This window comes from Gavia stellata, chromosome 16 (assembly GCF_030936135.1).
Source record: "Gavia stellata isolate bGavSte3 chromosome 16, bGavSte3.hap2, whole genome shotgun sequence".
Taxonomy (NCBI): Eukaryota; Metazoa; Chordata; class Aves; order Gaviiformes; family Gaviidae; genus Gavia; species Gavia stellata.
Window position 1 is genome coordinate 20,865,863 of NC_082609.1, and position 17,499 is coordinate 20,883,361.

Consider the following 17,499-nt stretch of genomic DNA (forward strand, 5'->3'; position numbering starts at 1 on the left):
TGATGACCTGGAATTGCATGTATTGCAATGGCTGGATGCGAGCAACTCCCTGTCTTATCGGGCAGCTTTTGTGCAGCATATGCAGACACACAACGGCTGTACGGACAGACATGGTGACCAGAAGGCAAACACACAGAGCCCACACATCTCACACAGAGACATCCAGAACCCAGAGAAGAAAGAGCCCCGTGCTTGCCCCACCTTGTAACACAGTGCTCACAAATTCCTTGCTTTCCTGACCCCGGGCGAGGGCTTCGTGCATTTCAGCAAGCATGTGGTTTGTCTACCCGACCGTGCCATGGCGTTACAGCACAGAATCAGAGGTCGACAGTCTTGCCTGACAGCAAGTGAGACAAGAACTTAGCTGGGGCCCCTCAACCTAACCCCACTCTGGAAGCATTTCAGAAACAACCATAAGAGAGACGAAATATATTATTACCTGACTGAGGGAGCCTTACGTTCTGTTGTTTATTTGTTTATTGGAGGGGCAGTCAATATTTCTTCTGACTCTAGAATTTAAGGGAAACTGGTGATGCCAATTGCAAATACAGATTTACTCTGGACGAACCATTGCCACATGTTGTAGCCCGGAACCCTTCCCATCGCGAGGCATGAAGCCTCTGGCTGTGCTGACTCCATGCTAGTGAAAGGAAAGACTATTGAACTGTTCTGCAGAGAGCATCCCGGGGTGTTCTGGTGCCGCGTCCTCCATGGTGATGGGGCCACAGGGGAAATCTTGTTCCTCATCGGTGCCCCCACCTGTGGCACACTGCTGTGGTGGCAGGCTGGGGAGGATGGGCTTCAGGAACTTGAACTCGCTGTTGCCTGACCCTGTTGTGAGGCTGATCCCGTAGCAATAGGCGTGGGGCAGGGTCCCTGCAGCAGCCGCATCGGCCAGGCTGCTCTGCAAGTTGCCAGGGCCGTAAAGCACATGCCCACCCTTCAGGTCCTTTCTCTTGCACACCTTGAGAGTGATGAAGGCTGCCATGGATGCAAGGAAGAGCACTGAGACAAAGACCAATGAAATGATTAAATAGGTTGTCAGGGAGTCGCCTTCATCCTCCGTGGCCAGGCTTCTATGCGATAGGCGCGCGTCTGAGAAGTCATTGAGCAGGAGTGCGCTCAGTGCAGCAGTGGCCGAGAGCGGTGGCCGCCCGTTGTCTCGCACCAGGACAACGAGCTTCTGCTTCACGGCATCTCTCTCCGTCACTGGCCTCCTCAGCTGCACCTCCCCGCTTTGGGCACCCACCGCAAACAGCCCGGGGTCGGTGGCCCTCAGCAGGTGGTACGACAGCCATGAGTTCTGGCCTGAGTCGGCATCAACAGCCACCACTTTGGTGACGAGGTAGCCTGCCTCAGCCGACACGGGCACCAGCTCGCTCGATGGTGTGCTGCTGTCCTGTGAGGGGTACAGCACCAGCGGTGCATTGTCGTTCTCATCCACCACAATGAGGCGGACAGTGACGTTGGCACTAAGGGGAGGAGACCCTGCATCAGAGGCCCTCACCAAGACCTCGATCTGCCTCACCTGCTCATAGTCCAGAGGCCGCAGCACAAACACGTGCCCATTCTCAGAGTTCACGGAGATGCAGGAGCAGGGAGGCCGCTCTGCAGGGTGGGCCAGTGCCAGGGAATAGGTCACCTTGGCATTGGGCCCCACGTCGGCATCCGCAGCGCTGACGGCTCCAACAAGCACCGTGGGGATATTGTTCTCACGCACGTGCATGGTGTACAATGTCTGGTTGAAGACAGGTGCATTGTCATTGACATCGGAGATGTCCACTGTGAAGGTCTGGGTGGTTGTCAGAGGAGGTGACCCCGCGTCTGCTGCTGTAACAGTCAGGATGTACTGTGCTGTCTTCTCCCGGTCCAGAGCGCTCACGGTCACCAGCTCATAGTAATTCTTATAGGCTGGCCGCAGGGAGAATGACAGCTGGTCTTCAAGGGCACAGCTGATCTTCCCGTTGGCACCAGCATCCCGGTCCCTGACAGTAAAGAGGGCGACCACCGTCCCAGGTAATGCGTTCTCGGGGAGGGGGCTGCTGAAGGAACTGACCACCAGCTCCGGTGCATTGTCGTTCACATCCACCACCTCCACCAAAACCTTGCAGATTGCCGAGAGGCCCCCGCCATCTGTGGCCCGCACGCTGAGCTCGTGATTCTCTGCTGCCTCAAAGTCCAGAGGCTTGGTAAGTCGAATTTCACCACTCTTGGGGTCAAGCGTGAATGCCGAGTGGCTCTGGCCCATGGCTTGGCTGAACTGGTAGGAGATGTCCCCATTAGGTCCCGCATCCAGATCAGTTGCCACCACGCTGAGAACCACAGAGCCCTCTGGCGCGTTTTCCAAAACCTGCCCAACATACAGTTTCTGTGTGAAAACGGGGGTGTTGTCATTTACATCTAGAACAACAATGAAGATTTGGGTGGTCCCACTCCTCGGTGGAGAGCCTCCGTCCACAGCGATGAGACTGAAACCATACTCCGCCTGCTCCTCTCTGTCTAGGGGCTTTTCCAACACCAGTTCCACATATTTGTCGTCCTCACTCTGACTCCCAAAGGAGACACTAAAGTACTCGTTCTCGGGAGCGAGGCTGTAAGCCTGGATGCTGTTGCTGCCAATATCCAGGTCCCGAGCCCCCTCCAGCGGGAAACGCGAGCCCGGGTTGCTCGTTTCCAGGATCTTAAGAGTGACGCGTTCGTCCGGGAAGACGGGCGAATGGTCATTGATGTCCTCCACGGCCACCTCGACCCGAAAGAACTGCAGGGGGTCTGCCAGCAGCAGCTCGAAGGGCAGCGTGCACGGCCCGGACTGGCCGCACAGCTCCTCCCGGTCCAGCCTCTCGGCCACGACGAGGCGGCCGGTGCCGCGGTCTAAGCGAAAGCGCTGCCGGCCGTCCTGCGAGGCCAGGCGCGCGCGGCGAGCCGAGAGCTGCGCCGGGGCCAGCCCCGCGTCCTCCGCCACGTTGGCGACCACGGAGCCGCTCTCCGCCTCCTCGGCCACGGAGTAGCGGATGGGCTCGGAGCGAGCGTGCGGCAGGGAGAGGAAAGCGGAGAGACAAAGCACTTGCCTTGCGATCGCCATGTCGGGGCGGCGGGCAGCCTCCGTCTCGCGGATCGCCGGCGCAGTCCTCTGCGGAAAGCGGCGACCGGCAGCAACGCGGCGGGGCGGCGGGCGGGCGCCCTCCCTCGCTCCCTCTCGCCGCGTCCGGCTGGCGGCCCGGAGCGCGGCCGCCGTGGCCCGGCAGCGGATGGCACGGGGCACCGCTCGCCGCCGCTCGCCGCTCGGCTCGGCTGGGCTGGGCTGGGCTGCGCTCGGTCGGCTGGGCTGGGCTGGGCTGGGCAGGGCCGGCTGGGCTCGGCCGCCTCCCCGCCCGCAGCCGCTCGCCGCCGCCTTGGCCGGGAGCACCACCCTGCGGCCCGCGGCGGGACTGCGCCCACCGCCGCCCGCCGCCCGCGCCGCCGGCTCGCACCGGCACACGGGCCCGTGCGCACACGCGCGGCTGCCGGCCGCTCGCCCGCGCGCGCTCCCGCCGCAGGACGCGCGCACACCGCGCCGGGGAGGGACGCGCAGGCAAGGGGCGCCGAGAGTCCTGCGGGGCCGCCGCTGGCGCCCGAGCGCCCGGGCAGCGACGGCGGCAGCCCCGCGCCTTCCCCCGCTCCCCGCTGCCCAGAGCCCGCGGACAGGCGTGCGCGCTCGGCTCCCGGGAGCCCAGTCCGCGCCCTCCGGGAAACACGGCGGCGAGACGAGCACAAGACCTTTCCCGCGGCAGCGCGGGGCGGAGGCGCAGCCCGGAGGCACTGAGCCGCCTTTCCCGGCCGCAGAAGCCGGGCGAGAGCCTCCGCAGGGGCAGCGCGCGGGGAACGGCACAGCTCGGCATCGCATCGACTCGGGAAGCTCAGGCTGCGGACGGCGAAGGGAGGCGGGTGCCAGCACGGCTCCTCAGGCGTGGACGCGCCTGCCGGCCGGCCAGTCCGGCGGCTGAAGGGGACGAGGGGCTGTGCTCGCCGGGTCGGCTTCCCTCTCGCCAGCGGGCTGCGAGCTGCGCGGCGGCTCTTGGTCCTTGCCCGCCCCCGCCTCAGCGCTGCTCTGCGGGCTGGGCAGGACGGGCCTCAGCAACTGGAATTCGCTCCTCCCCGAGCCGGCGGTCAGGCACCCTTGGTAGCGGTAAGGCGGCGAGGGAGTGCCCGTGCCGGCCGCGGCCGCGCCCCGGGCGGCGAAGTCGCCGCCAGCGGAGCCGCGGGCAGAGGCAGGCGAAAGGCGTGCGCTGTCTCTTCTGGGACCGGCCTGAGCACGGACGTGATGACAATCTCGGGGACGTGCTTGCTCACATCAGCGACCCTGACGCGAACCTTGCTGTGGGACGAGAGTCCGCCCGCGTCCCGGGCTTGCACGGCCCGTTCGTCAAACTCCTCTTCCTGGAAATTCAGCTTCTCTGTGATCTCAGTTTCTCCACTTGCCGGCATTTTAAAGAAGGAGTACTTCACCGCGCCGTTCGGCCCCTCGGCTCTGCCAGTCGCTCGCACCTGCAACACCCGCCTTCCCACGGCCACGTCTTCTCTCAGGGTCGCCTTATACACACACTGAGGAAATTCCGGAGCATCGTCGTTTCCATCCAGCACGACGATTCGGATTGTTGTCGTCGATCCCGATTTCACGGGACTCCCGCTCTCTGTGCCTGTCAGGATGAAAGTATGAGCAGCCTGCTGCTCCCGATCCAAAGATTTTACCAACATTAATTCCGCAGATTTCACGCCGTCGTCTCCGTTCCTCACCTCCAAGGTGGAATAATAAGGGCTGCCCCCACGCCGCCTCCCAGGCCGCCACCAGGACGCACCCCAGCAGGGCTCGCTCCCGCCGGCCCCAGCGCCCTCCTCTCGCCGCCATGGCAAAGCCCGGCAGCAGCTGCCCGCTCGGCCCTGCGCCCGCCGGAGCCGGCTCACCGCTGCCGCCGCTCTCCTCCCGCCGCGCCTCGCCCCGAGCAGCCCGCCTCGGCTCGCTCGCACCGCGCTGCTTCGGGCTCGGACGGACCTCGCTCGCCCTTGCTCCGGCGGCCGCCGCCCGCCTGTCGGCCTATCGTGAGCCGACAGCAACACTCGCAGCCGCCGACGGCAACTGCCGGGCTCTGGCGCGGGGAAGCGGCCCAATGCCTTCCCGCTCCTGCCCGGCGACTAGCGCCTGCTGCAGCCCTGCTCTTGCCCCCAGCCCTGGCGAGAGTGCTTACGGATTCACTGGACAGGCCTGCATTCTGGAGAGTCTCTCCGACAAGTCCTCCCCACCGCATTGCTTCAGGCAATGACAGACGGATAGACGGAGAGAATGATGTAATCATACAGTGGCTTGAGATGGAAGGAGGCTTTAAAGCTCATCTAGTCCAGCCCCCCTGCTATGAGCAGGGCCATCTTCAACTACATCAGGTTGCTCAGAGCCCCGTCCAGCCTGACCTTGAATGTTGTAGGGATGGGGCTTCTAACACCTCTCTGGGCAACCTGTTCCAGTGTTTCACCACCCTCATTGTAAAAAACTTCTTCCTTACACCTAGGCTGAATCAAACCTCTATCACTTTAAAATCATTACCCCTTGTCCTATCAGTACAGATGCAATTAAAAAGTCTGTTCCCATCTTTCTTGTAAGCACCCTTAAAGTATTGCAAAGCTGCAATAAGGTCTCCCCAGAGCCTTTTCTTCTCCAGGCTGAACAAACCCAACTCTAGCAGCTTTTCCTCACAGGAGATGTGTTCCATCCCTCTGATCATTTTTGTGGCCCTCCTCTGGACCCGCTCCAACAGGTCCATGTCTTTCCTCTACTGAGGAAGCCAGAGGTGAAGCAGTACTACAGGTGGGGTCTCACCAGAGCAGAGTAGAGGGGCAGGATCACCTCCCTCGACCTGCTGGCTACGCTGCTGGTGAGGCAGCCAAGGATATGGTTGGCTTCCTGGGTTGCAAGTGCACATTGCCAGCTCATGTCCAGTTTCTCATCCACCAGGACCCCCAAGTCCTTCTTGGCAGGGCTGCTCTCAACCCTTCTTCCCTCAGCCTGTATTGATACTGGGGTTTGCCTGGACCCAGGTGCAGGACCTTGCACTTGGCCTTGTTGAACCTCATGAGGTTCACATGGGCCCACTTCTCAAGCTTGTCCAGGTCCCTCTGAATGGCATCCCATCCCTCAGGTGTGTCAAATACACCACTGATGTGTCATCTGCAAATGTGCTGAGGGTGCACTTGATCCTACTGTCTAGGTCATTAATGAAGATATTAAACAGTACTGTTTAGGGACCCCTGAGGAACACTACTCATGACTGACCTCCATCTGGATGTTGAGCTGTTGACCTCTCCCCTATTGCATGTGATCATCCAGCCAATTCCTTAGCCAACAAAGCGTCCATCCATCAAACCCAACTATCTCCAATTTAGAGAGAAGGATGTTGTGGGGGACCATGTCAAAGGCCTTCCAGAAGTCCAGATAGATGACATCCGTAGCTCTTCCCCTGTCCACTGATGTAGTCACTCTGTCATAAAAGGCCACTAGGTTGATCAGGCAAGACTTGCCCTGGGTGAAGCCACGCTGGCTGTCTTGAATCACCTCCCTGTCCTCCATGTGCCTTCGCATAGCTTCTAGGAGGATCTGTTCCATGATCTTCCCAGGCACAGAGCCGAGGCCGACAGGTCCGTTGTTCCCAGGGTCCTCCTTTCTACCCTTTTGAAAAATGAGTGCAATGGTTCCCTTTTTCCAGTGACCAGGGACTTCACCTGACTGCCATGAGTTTTCCAAAATCATGGAGAGTGGCTTGGCAACAACATCAGCCAATTCCCTCAGGACTCTGAAGTGCATCTCGTCGGGTCCCATAGCCTTATGTATGTTTCAGGTTCCTCAGGAGGTCTCGAACCTGATCTTCTCTTCCTGTGGGAGGGACTTTGCTCCCCCAGTCCCTGCCTTGAGGTCCATCCACTCAAGAGGTGTGGGGAGAGATTGCCAGTGAAGACTGAGGCAAAAAAGTTGTTGAGTACCTCATGCTTCTCCTCATCTCTTGTGGCCTGTTTGCCAGTGGTGTTCGTCAGAGAGGGTACACTTTCTCTGACCTTCCTTTCCTGGCTGACGTACCTGCAGAAGCCCTTCTTATTATTCTTTGTATCCCTTGCCAATTTCAGCTCCAGCTGTGCCTTGGCTTTCCTGATCCCATCCCTACACAACTGGGCAGTATCTCTGGACTGTTCCCAGGACACCTGTCCTTGCTTCCACTGCCTGTGCAGTTCCTTCTAGCCCTTTACTTTGACCAGCAAGTGTATACTCGGTCTGAATGGTGGCTTGCCTTCCTTTCCTGATTTCTTACACGTGGGGATGGAGAGCTCTTGCGTGTGCCTTGTGGAAAGGGTCCTTAAAGATCTGCCAGCTCTGCTCTGCTGCCCTGTCCCTGAGGGCAGTTTCCCAGGGGGTCCCAATTAGTTATGGACTTCATCAGACAACCAGTCACTCAAGCTGGAATGACCTCAGAAGCTGCTGTTTTACACCAGGAGGTACTGGGTCCTTGCCATCTCAGTAATAGAGACACGCTGACTCTCGAAGATGTCATTCACTACTCTGTTCATTATAGGTCACACTACTGGAAGAGATGAGCATAGATAATCCTACATCCCTTTTGATGCAGAGAAATCTGAGCAGAGCAGCTTCACACAGGACTCCAGCCACGCACAGCATGCCATGCAGACCCCGGTCACGGAAAAGAAAGAGTGCCCCCGTTTCAGTCATTCAAGCCATTTTAGGACTGCCCTGCAAGACAGCAATTCTATTCATCGTTTCTAGTGTCACAGTAAAGGAAGCTCCCATGCACACTTGTTGCTCCCAGGTGGCATTCTAACCAGTGCAATTGGGAGCTGCCTGCAGGATCCCTGCTTAACAATGAGCTGCCCGAGTTTATCCTGCTCACCAGGGCTTTATGCAGCACAGCACAGGCCTGTGCCTTTCCCCAGTTAACTGGATTGTGGGTCAGTCAGTCCTTGGTGTACAATGGTCTTCTGGTCAGCATCGCTACACCAGCCTGTCCTCAGGACCTAACTTTTTATCAGGGCCTTGCGGAAGGGATGGCTGCAGTCCTCTGCATTTCCCAAGAGTAAATCCTCACCCTGGTAGCAGTTTTCACCCACCCATTGCCCACCTCCTGGCGCTACCCCAACTGCTTCCCCAAGGAAACATGTTTGCTGACTTTGTGCCATCCATCCCCCAAAAACTTCAGAATCAAAGCACTTTGTGCTCAAACACACCACAGTTGTCATCCGCAGCTGGAGCTGTCAGGAGAGTTGGAAAGGTCACTCCCCCCACCTCGCTGCTTTGCAGAGGCCTTTACACACCTAGGGCCCATGTTAGGGTAAGGGACAGTTTCCCCCAACCTGGATCGAACTGGGCCCTGTTGCAGCCAGAAACTCAGTGCTCAGAAGACCCGCAGAGGCCTGCCAGCAGATCCCTGCTCCCCACAATTTTCCTCAGTGCTCCTTTGGCTGATTCTCCAAATTCAAAAAATGTACCCGCTCAAATTTACCTCAGCCAACAGATGAAATAAGAAAAAAACTCCCGGCCTTTGGAAAACTTTGACAGAGCTTTCCCAGAAAGAACATCTCTACAAAGACTGTCTCCACACAAGACATTCAGGCGTTCTCTTTATTTCACTTTTACACACAAGGATATCCCGGTCCAAAACAGTACAGTTTATACCGGCAGCACAACACAGCGTGAGGGTTTCCAAATATTCCCTGCCACACTTCCCTCATTCAAACAATCCATTATTATACATGGGGTGACAGTCCTTCTTAAAGGAATAGCTAAGATGATGCTCAAACACAGTTCACAGAAGGAGAAAGGTCAAAAAGGAGAATGCAAATGCTCTAACACAAACCCAGAAAATCATATCGGCACAGCTTTCCACTCCCATCAAGAAGTCTCTGTACAGTTACAGTCTATGCCAACACTGCTTGTGCTGCTGTATTTCCAATAGCCCACCCACCCCCACCCCCCTCACGCACCAAAGGAAAATCTCATTATTCATTTTGCTGTTCTCCCTTTGAGAAGATGAGACTTCTGTACTCAAAGGGTCAAAATACCTTTCCTGCCTGATGACCTGGAATTGCATGTATTGCAATGGCTGGATGCGAGCAACTCCCTGTCTTATCGGGCAGCTTTTGTGCAGCATATGCAGACACACAACGGCTGTACGGACAGACATGGTGACCAGAAGGCAAACACACAGAGCCCACACATCTCACACAGAGACATCCAGAACCCAGAGAAGAAAGAGCCCCATGCTTGCCCCACCTTGTAACACAGTACTCACAAATTCCTTGCTTTCCTGGCACGGGATGAGAGCTTCGTGCATTTCAGCAAGCATGTGGTTTGTCTACCCGACCGTGCCATGGCGTTACAGCACAGAATCAGAGGTCGACGGTGTTGCCTGACAGCAAGTGAGACAAAACTTAGCTGGGGCCCCTCGACCTAACCCCACTCTGGAAGCATTTCAGAAACAACCATAAGACAGCCGAAATATATTATTACCTGACTGAGGGAGCCTTACTTTCTATTGTTTGTATGTGTTTTGGAGGGTGAGACAACATTTCTTCTGACTCCAGAATTTGAGGGAAATTGGTGATGCCAATTGCAAATACAGATTTACTCTGGACGAACCATTGCCACATGTTGTAGCCCGGAACCCTTCCCATCGCGAGGCATGAAGCCTCTCGCTGTGATGACTCCATGCTAGTGAAAGGAAAGACTATTGAACTGTTCTGCAGAGAGCATCCCGGGGTGTTCTGGTGCCACGTCCTCCATGGTGATGGGGCCACAGGGGAAATCTTGTTCCTCATCGGTGCCCCCGCCCGTGGCACACTGCTGTGGTGGCAGGCTGGGGAGGATGGGCTTCAGGAACTTGAACTCGCTGTTGCCTGAGCCTGTTGTGAGGCTGATCTCGTAGCAATAGGCGTGGGGCAGGGTCCCTGCAGCAGCCGCATCGGCCAGGCTGCTCTGCAAGTTGCCAGGGCCGTAAAGCACATGCCCACCCTTCAGGTCCTTTCTCTTGCACACCTTGAGAGTGATGAAGGCTGCCATGGATGCGAGGAAGAGCACTGAGACAAAGACCAATGAAATGATTAAATAGGTTGTCAGGGAGTCGCCTTCATCCTCCGTGGCCAGGCTGCTATGCGATAGGCGCGCATCCGAGAAGTCATTGAGCAGGAGTGCGCTCAGTGCAGCAGTGGCCGAGAGCGGTGGCCGCCCGTTGTCTCGCACTAGGACAACGAGCTTCTGCTTCACGGCATCTCTCTCCGTCACTGGCCTCCTCAGCTGCACCTCCCCGCTTTGGGCACCCACCACAAACAGCCCGGGGTCGGTGGCCCTCAGCAGGTGGTACGAGAGCCATGAGTTCTGCCCTGAGTCGGCATCAACAGCCACCACTTTGGTGACGAGGTAGCCTGCCTCAGCCGACACGGGCACCAGCTCGCTCGATGGTGTGCTGCTGTCCTGTGAGGGGTACAGCACCAGCGGTGCATTGTCGTTCTCATCCACCACAACAAGGCAGACAGTGACGTTGGCACTAAGGGGAGGAGACCCTGCATCAGAGGCCCTCACCAAGACCTCGATCTGCCTCACCTGCTCATAGTCCAGAGGCCGCAGCACAAACACGTGCCCGTTCTCAGAGTTCACGGAGATGCAGGAGCAGGGAGGCCGCTCTGCGGGGTGGGCCAGTGCCAGGGAATAGGTCACCTTGGCATTGGGCCCCACGTCGGCATCCACAGCGCTGACGGCTCCAACAAGCACCGTGGGGACATTGTTCTCACGCACGTGCATGGTGTACGATGTCTGGTTGAAGACAGGTGCATTGTCATTGACATCGGAGATGTCCACTGTGAAGGTCTGGGTGGTTGTCAGAGGAGGTGACCCCGCGTCTGCTGCTGTAACAGTCAGGATGTACTGTGCTGTCTTCTCCCGGTCCAGAGCGCTCACGGTCACCAGCTCATAGTAATTCTTATAGGCTGGCCGCAGGGAGAATGACAGCTGGTCTTCAAGGGCACAGCTGATCTTCCCATTGGCACCAGCATCCCGGTCCCTGACAGTAAAGAGGGCGACCACCGTCCCAGGTAATGCGTTCTCGGGGAGGGGGCTGCTGAAGGAACTGACCACCAGCTCCGGTGCATTGTCGTTCACATCCACCACCTCCACCAAAACCTTGCAGATTGCCGAGAGGCCCCCGCCATCTGTGGCCCGCACGCTGAGCTCGTGATTCTCTGCTGCCTCAAAGTCCAGAGGCTTGGTAAGTCGAATTTCACCACTCTTGGGGTCAAGCGTGAATGCCGAGTGGCTCTGGCCCATGGCTTGGCTGAACTGGTAGGAGATGTCCCCATTAGGTCCCGCATCCAGATCAGTTGCCACCACACTGAGAACCACAGAGCCCTCTGGCGCGTTTTCCAAAACCTGCCCAACATATAGTTTCTGTGTGAAAACGGGGGTGTTGTCATTTACATCTAGAACAACAATGAGGATTTGGGTGGTCCCACTCCTTGGTGGAGAGCCTCCGTCCACAGCGATGAGACTGAAACCATACTCCGTCTGCTCCTCTCTGTCTAGGGGCTTTTCCAACACCAGTTCCACATATTTGTCGTCCTCACTCTGACTCCCAAAGGAGACACTAAAGTACTCGTTCTCAGGAGCGAGGCTGTAAGCCTGGATGCTGTTGCTGCCAATATCCAGGTCCCGAGCCCCCTCCAGCGGGAAACGCGAGCCCGGGTCGCTCCTTTCCAGGATCTTAAGAGTGACGCGTTCCTCCGGGAAAACGGGCGAATGGTCATTGATGTCCTCCACGGCCACCTCGACCCGAAAGAACTGCAGGGGGTCTGCCAGCAGCAGCTCGAAGGGCAGCGTGCACGGCCCGGACTGGCCGCACAGCTCCTCCCGGTCCAGCCTCTCGGCCACGACGAGGCGGCCGGTGCCGCGGTCTAAGCGAAAGCGCTGCCGGCCGTCCTCCGAGGCCAGGCGCGCGCGGCGAGCCGAGAGCTGCGCCGGGGCCAGCCCCGCGTCCTCCGCCACGTTGGCGACCACGGAGCCGCTCTCCGCCTCCTCGGCCACGGAGTAGCGGATGGGCTCGGAGCGAGCGTGCGGCAGGGAGAGGAAAGCGGAGAGACAAAGCACTTGCCTTGCGATCGCCATGTCGGGGCGGCGGGCAGCCTCCGTCTCGCGGGTCTCCGGCGCAGTCCTCTGCGGAAAGCGGCGACCGGCAGCAGCGCGGCGGGGCGGCGGGCAGGCGCCCTCCCTCCCTCCCTCTCGCTGTGTTCCGCTGGCGGCCGGAGCGCGGCCGCCGTGGCCCGGCAGCGGATGGCACGGGGCACCGCTCGCCGCCGCTCGCCGCTCGGCTCGGCTGGGCTGGGCTGCGCTCGGCTCGGTCGGCTGGGCTGGGCTGGGCTGGTCTGGGCAGGGCCGGCTGGGCTCGGCCGCCTCCCCGCCCGCAGCCGCTCGCCGCCGCCTTGGCCGGGAGCACCACCCTGCGGCCCGCGGCGGGACTGCGCCCACCGCCGCCCGCCGCCCGCGCCGCCGGCTCGTACCGGCACACGGGCCCGTGCGCACACGCGCGGCTGCCGGCCGCTCGCCCGCGCGCGCTCCCGCCGCAGGACGCGCGCGCACCGCGCCGGGGAGGGATGCGCAGGCAAGGGGCGCCGAGAGTCCTGCGGGGCCGCCGCTGGCGCCCGAGCGCCCGGGCAGCGACGGCGGCTGCCCCGCGCCTTCCCCCGCTCCCCGCTGCCCAGAGCCCGCGGACAGGCGTGCGCGTTCGGCTCCCGGGAGCCCAGTCCGCGCCCTCCGGGAAACACGGCGGCGAGACGAGCACAAGGCCTTTCCCGCGGCAGCGCGCGGCGGAGGCGCAGTCCGGAGGGACTGAGCCGCCTTTCTCGGCCGCAGAAGCCGGGCGAGAGCCTCCGCAGGGGCAGCGCGCGGGGAACGGCACAGCTCGGCACCGCATCGACTCGGGAAGCTCAGGCTGCGGACGGCGAAGGGAGGCGGGTGCCAGCACGGCTCCTCAGGCGTGGACGCGCCTGCCGGCCGGCCAGTCCGGCGGCTGAAGGGGACGAGGGGCTGTGCTCGCCGGGTCGGCTTCCCTCTCGCCAGCGGGCTGCGAGCTGCGCGGCGGCTCTTGGTCCTTGCCCGCCCCCGCCTCAGCGCTGCTCTGCGGGCTGGGCAGGACGGGCCTCAGCAACTGGAATTCGCTCCTCCCCGAGCCGGCGGTCAGGCACCCTTGGTAGCGGTAAGGCGGCGAGGGAGTGCCCGTGCCGGCCGCGGCCGCGCCCCGGGTGGCGAAGTCGCCGCCAGCGGAGCCGCGGGCAGAGGCGGGCGAAAGGCGTGCGCTGTCTCTTCTGGGACCGGCCTGAGCACGGACGTGATGACAATCTCGGGGACGTGCTTGCTCACATCAGCGACCCTGACGCGAACCTTGCTGTGGGACGAGAGTCCGCCCGCGTCCCGGGCTTGCACGGCCCGTTCGTCAAACTCCTCTTCCTGGAAATTCAGCTTCTCTGTGATCTCAGTTTCTCCACTTGCCGGCATTTTAAAGAAGGAGTACTTCACCGCGCCGTTCGGCCCCTCGGCTCTGCCGGTCGCTGGCACCTGCAACACCCGCCTTCCCACGGCCACGTCTTCTCTCAGGGTCGCCTTATACACACACTGAGGAAATTCCGGAGCATCGTCGTTTCCATCCAGCACGACGATTCGGATTGTTGTCGTCGATCCCGATTTCACGGGACTCCCGCTCTCTGTGCCTGTCAGGATGAAAGTATGAGCAGCCTGCTGCTCCCGATCCAAAGATTTTACCAACATTAATTCCGCAGATTTCACGCCGTCGTCTCCGTTCCTCACCTCCAAGGTGGAATAATAAGGGCTGCCCCCACGCCGCCTCCCAGGCCGCCACCAGGACGCACCCCAGCAGGGCTCGCTCCCGCCGGCCCCAGCGCCCTCCTCTCGCCGCCATGGCAAAGCCCGGCAGCAGCTGCCCGCTCGGCCCTGCGCCCGCCGGAGCCGGCTCACCGCTGCCGCCGCTCTCCTCCCGCCGCGCCTCGCCCCGAGCAGCCCGCCTCGGCTCGCTCGCACCGCGCTGCTTCGGGCTCGGACGGACCTCGCTCGCCCTTGCTCTGGCGGCCGCCGCCCGCCTGTCGGCCTATCGTGAGCCGACAGCAACACTCGCAGCCGCCGACGGCAACTGCCGGGCTCTGGCGCGGGGAAGCGGCCCTCTGCCTTCCCGCTCCTGCCCGGCGACTAGCGCCTGCTGCAGCCCTGCTCTTGCCCCCAGCCCTGGCGAGAGTGCTTACGGATTCACTGGACAGGCCTGCATTCTGGAGAGTCTCTCCGACAAGTCCTCCCCACCGCATTGCTTCAGGCAATGACAGACGGATAGACGGAGAGAATGATGTAATCATACAGTGGCTTGAGATGGAAGGAGGCTTTAAAGCTCATCTAGTCCAGCCCCCCTGCTATGAGCAGGGCCATCTTCAACTACATCAGGTTGCTCAGAGCCCCGTCCAGCCTGACCTTGAATGTTGTAGGGATGGGGCTTCTAACACCTCTCTGGGCAACCTGTTCCAGTGTTTCACCACCCTCATTGTAAAAATCTTCTTCCTTATACCTAGGCTGAATCAAACCTCTATCACTTTAAAATCATTACCCCTTGTCCTATCAGTACAGATGCTATTAAAAAGTCTGTTCCCATCTTTCTTGTAAGCACCCTTAAAGTATTGCAAAGCTGCAATAAGGTCTCCCCAGAGCCTTCTCTTCTCCAGGCTGAACAAACCCAACTCTAGCAGCTTTTCCTCACAGGAGATGTGTTCCATCCCTCTGATCATTTTTGTGGCCCTCCTCTGGACCCGCTCCAACAGGTCCATGTCTTTCCTCTACTGAGGAAGCCAGAGCTGGAGCAGTACTGCAGGTGGGGTCTCACCAGAGCAGAGTAGAGGGGCAGGATCACCTCCCTCGACCTGCTGGCTACGCTGCTGGTGATGCATCCCGCAAAACCGTTGGCTTCCTGGGTTCCAAGTGCACGCTGCCAGCTCATGTCCATTTTCTCATCTACCAGGACCCCCAAGTCCTTCTTGGCAGGGCTGCTCTCAACCCTTCTTCCGTCAGCCTATATTGATACTAGGAATTGCCTGGACCCAGGTGCAGGACCTTGCACTTGGCCTTGTTGAACCTTGTGAGGTTCACATGGGCCCACTTCTCAAGCTTGTCCAGGTCCCTCTGAATGGCATCCCATCCCTCAGCTGTGTCAACTACACCACTCAGCTTGGTGTCATCTGCAAATGTGCTGAGGGTGCACTCGATTCAACTACCTATGTCTTTGATGACGATATTGAACTGCACTGGTCCCCATATGGACCCCTGAGGAACACTACTCATGACTGACCTCCATCTGGATGTTGAGCTGTTGACCTCTCCCCTATTGCATGTGATCATCCAGCCAATTCCTTAGCCAACAAAGAGTCCATCCATCAAACCCAACTGTCTCCAATTTAGAGAGAAGGATGTTGTGGGGGACTGTGTCAAAGGCCTTCCAGAAGTCCAGATAGATGACATCCGTAGCTCTTCCCCTGTCCACTGATGTAGTCACTCTGTCATAAAAGGCCACTAGGTCGATCAGGCAAGACTTGCCCTGGGTGAAGCCACGCTGGCTGTCTTGAATCACCTCCCTGTCCTCCATGTGCCTTCGCATAGCTTCTAGGAGGATCTGTTCCATGATCTTCCCAGGCAAAGAGCCGAGGCCGACAGGTCCGTTGTTCCCAGGGTCCTCCTTTCTACCCTTTTGAGAAATGGGTGCAATGGTTCCCATTTTTCCAGTGACCAGGGACTTCACCTGACTGCCATGAGTTTTCCAAAATCATGGAGAGTGGCTTGGCAACAACATCAGCCAATTCCCTCAGGACTCTGAAGTGCATCTCGTCTTGTCCCATAGACTTATGCATGTTTCAGGTTCCTCAGGAGGTCTCGAACCTGATATTTGCTTCCTGTGGGAGGGACTTTGCTCCCCCAGTCCCTGCCTTGAGGTCCATCCACTCAAGAGGTGTGGGGAGAGATTGCCAGTGAAGACTGAGGCAAAAAAGTTGTTGAGTACCTCATGCTTCTCCTCATCTCTTGTGGCCTGTTTGCCAGTGGTGTTCGTCAGAGAGGGTACACTTTCTCTGACCTTCCTTTCCTGGCTGACGTACCTGCAGAAGCCCTTCTTATTATTCTTTGTATCCCTTGCCAAGTTCAGCTCCAGCTGTGCCTTGGCTTTCCTGATCCCATCCCTACACAACTGGGCAGTATCTCTGGACTGTTCCCAGGACACCTGTCCTTGCTTCCACTGCCTGTGCAGTTACTACTTGACCTTCTGTTTGACCAGCAAGTGTATACACGGTCATGCCGGTCGCTTGCCTTCCTTTCCTGATTTCTTACACATGGGGATGGAGAGCTCTTGCGTGTGCCCTGTGGAAAGGGTCCTTAAAGATCTGCCAGCTCTGTTCTGCTGCCCTGTCCCTGAGGGCAGCTTCCCAGGGGGTCCCAATTAGTTATGGACTTCATCAGACAACCAGTCACTCAAGCTGGAATGACCCCAGAAGCTGCTGTTTTACACCAGGAGGTGCTGGGTCCTTGCCATCTCAGTAATAGAGACACGCCGACTCTCGAAGATGTCATTCACTACTCTGTTCATTATAGGTCACACTACTGGAAGAGATGAGCATAGATAATCCTACATCCCTTTTGATGCAGAGAAATCTGAGCAGAGCAGCTTCACACAGGGCTCCAGCCACCCACAGCGTGCCATGCAGACCCCGGTCACGGAAAAGAAAGACTGCCCCCATTTCAGTCATTCAAGCCATTTTAGGACTGCCCTGCAAGACAGCAATTCTATTCATCGTTTCTAGTGTCACAGTAAAGGAAGCTCCCATGCAGACTTGTTGCTCCCAGGTGGCATTCTCACCAGTGCAATTGGGAGCTGCCTGCAGGCTCCTTGCTTAACAATGAGCTGCCCGAGTTTATCCTGCTCACCAGGGATTTATGCAGCACAGCACAAGCCTGTGCCTTTCCCCAGTTAACTGGATTGTGGGTCAGTCAGTCCTTGGTGTACGATGGTCTTCTGGTCAGCATCGCTACACCAGCCTGTCCTCAGGACCTAACTTTTTATCAGGGCCTTGCAGAAGGGACGGCTGCAGTCCTCTGCGTTTCCAAAGAGTAAATGCTCTCCCTGGTAGCAGCTTTCACCCACCAACTCCCCACCTCCTGGCGCTACCCCAACTGCTTCCCCAAGGAAACATGTTTGCTGACTTTGTGCCATCCATCCCCCCAAAAACTTCAGAATCAAAGCACTTTGTGCTCAAACACCTCACAGTTGTCATCCGCAGCTGGAGCTGTCAGGAGAGTTGGAAAGGTCACTCCCCCCACCTCGCTGCTTTGCAGAGGCCTTTACACACCCAGGGCCCCTGTTAGGGTAGGGGGACAGTTTCCCCATACCT

The 17,499-nt window shown here is 58.8% G+C and overlaps 2 protein-coding genes across 2 annotated transcripts; both read right to left on the minus strand.

Annotated features, from left to right (window-relative positions):
- Positions 1-556: 556 nt before the first annotated feature.
- Positions 557-3,097, minus strand: LOC132318374 (protocadherin beta-15-like). The gene has a single exon (XM_059825525.1). It carries the CDS (start codon positions 3,080-3,082, stop codon positions 641-643), a length of 2,442 nt encoding a protein of 813 aa, XP_059681508.1. The 5' UTR covers positions 3,083-3,097; the 3' UTR covers positions 557-640.
- A 6,318-nt stretch (positions 3,098-9,415) lies between these two features.
- On the minus strand, positions 9,416-12,196 carry LOC132318375 (protocadherin beta-15-like). The gene has a single exon (XM_059825534.1). It carries the CDS (start codon positions 12,179-12,181, stop codon positions 9,740-9,742), a length of 2,442 nt encoding a protein of 813 aa, XP_059681517.1. The 5' UTR covers positions 12,182-12,196; the 3' UTR covers positions 9,416-9,739.
- Positions 12,197-17,499: the final 5,303 nt, after the last annotated feature.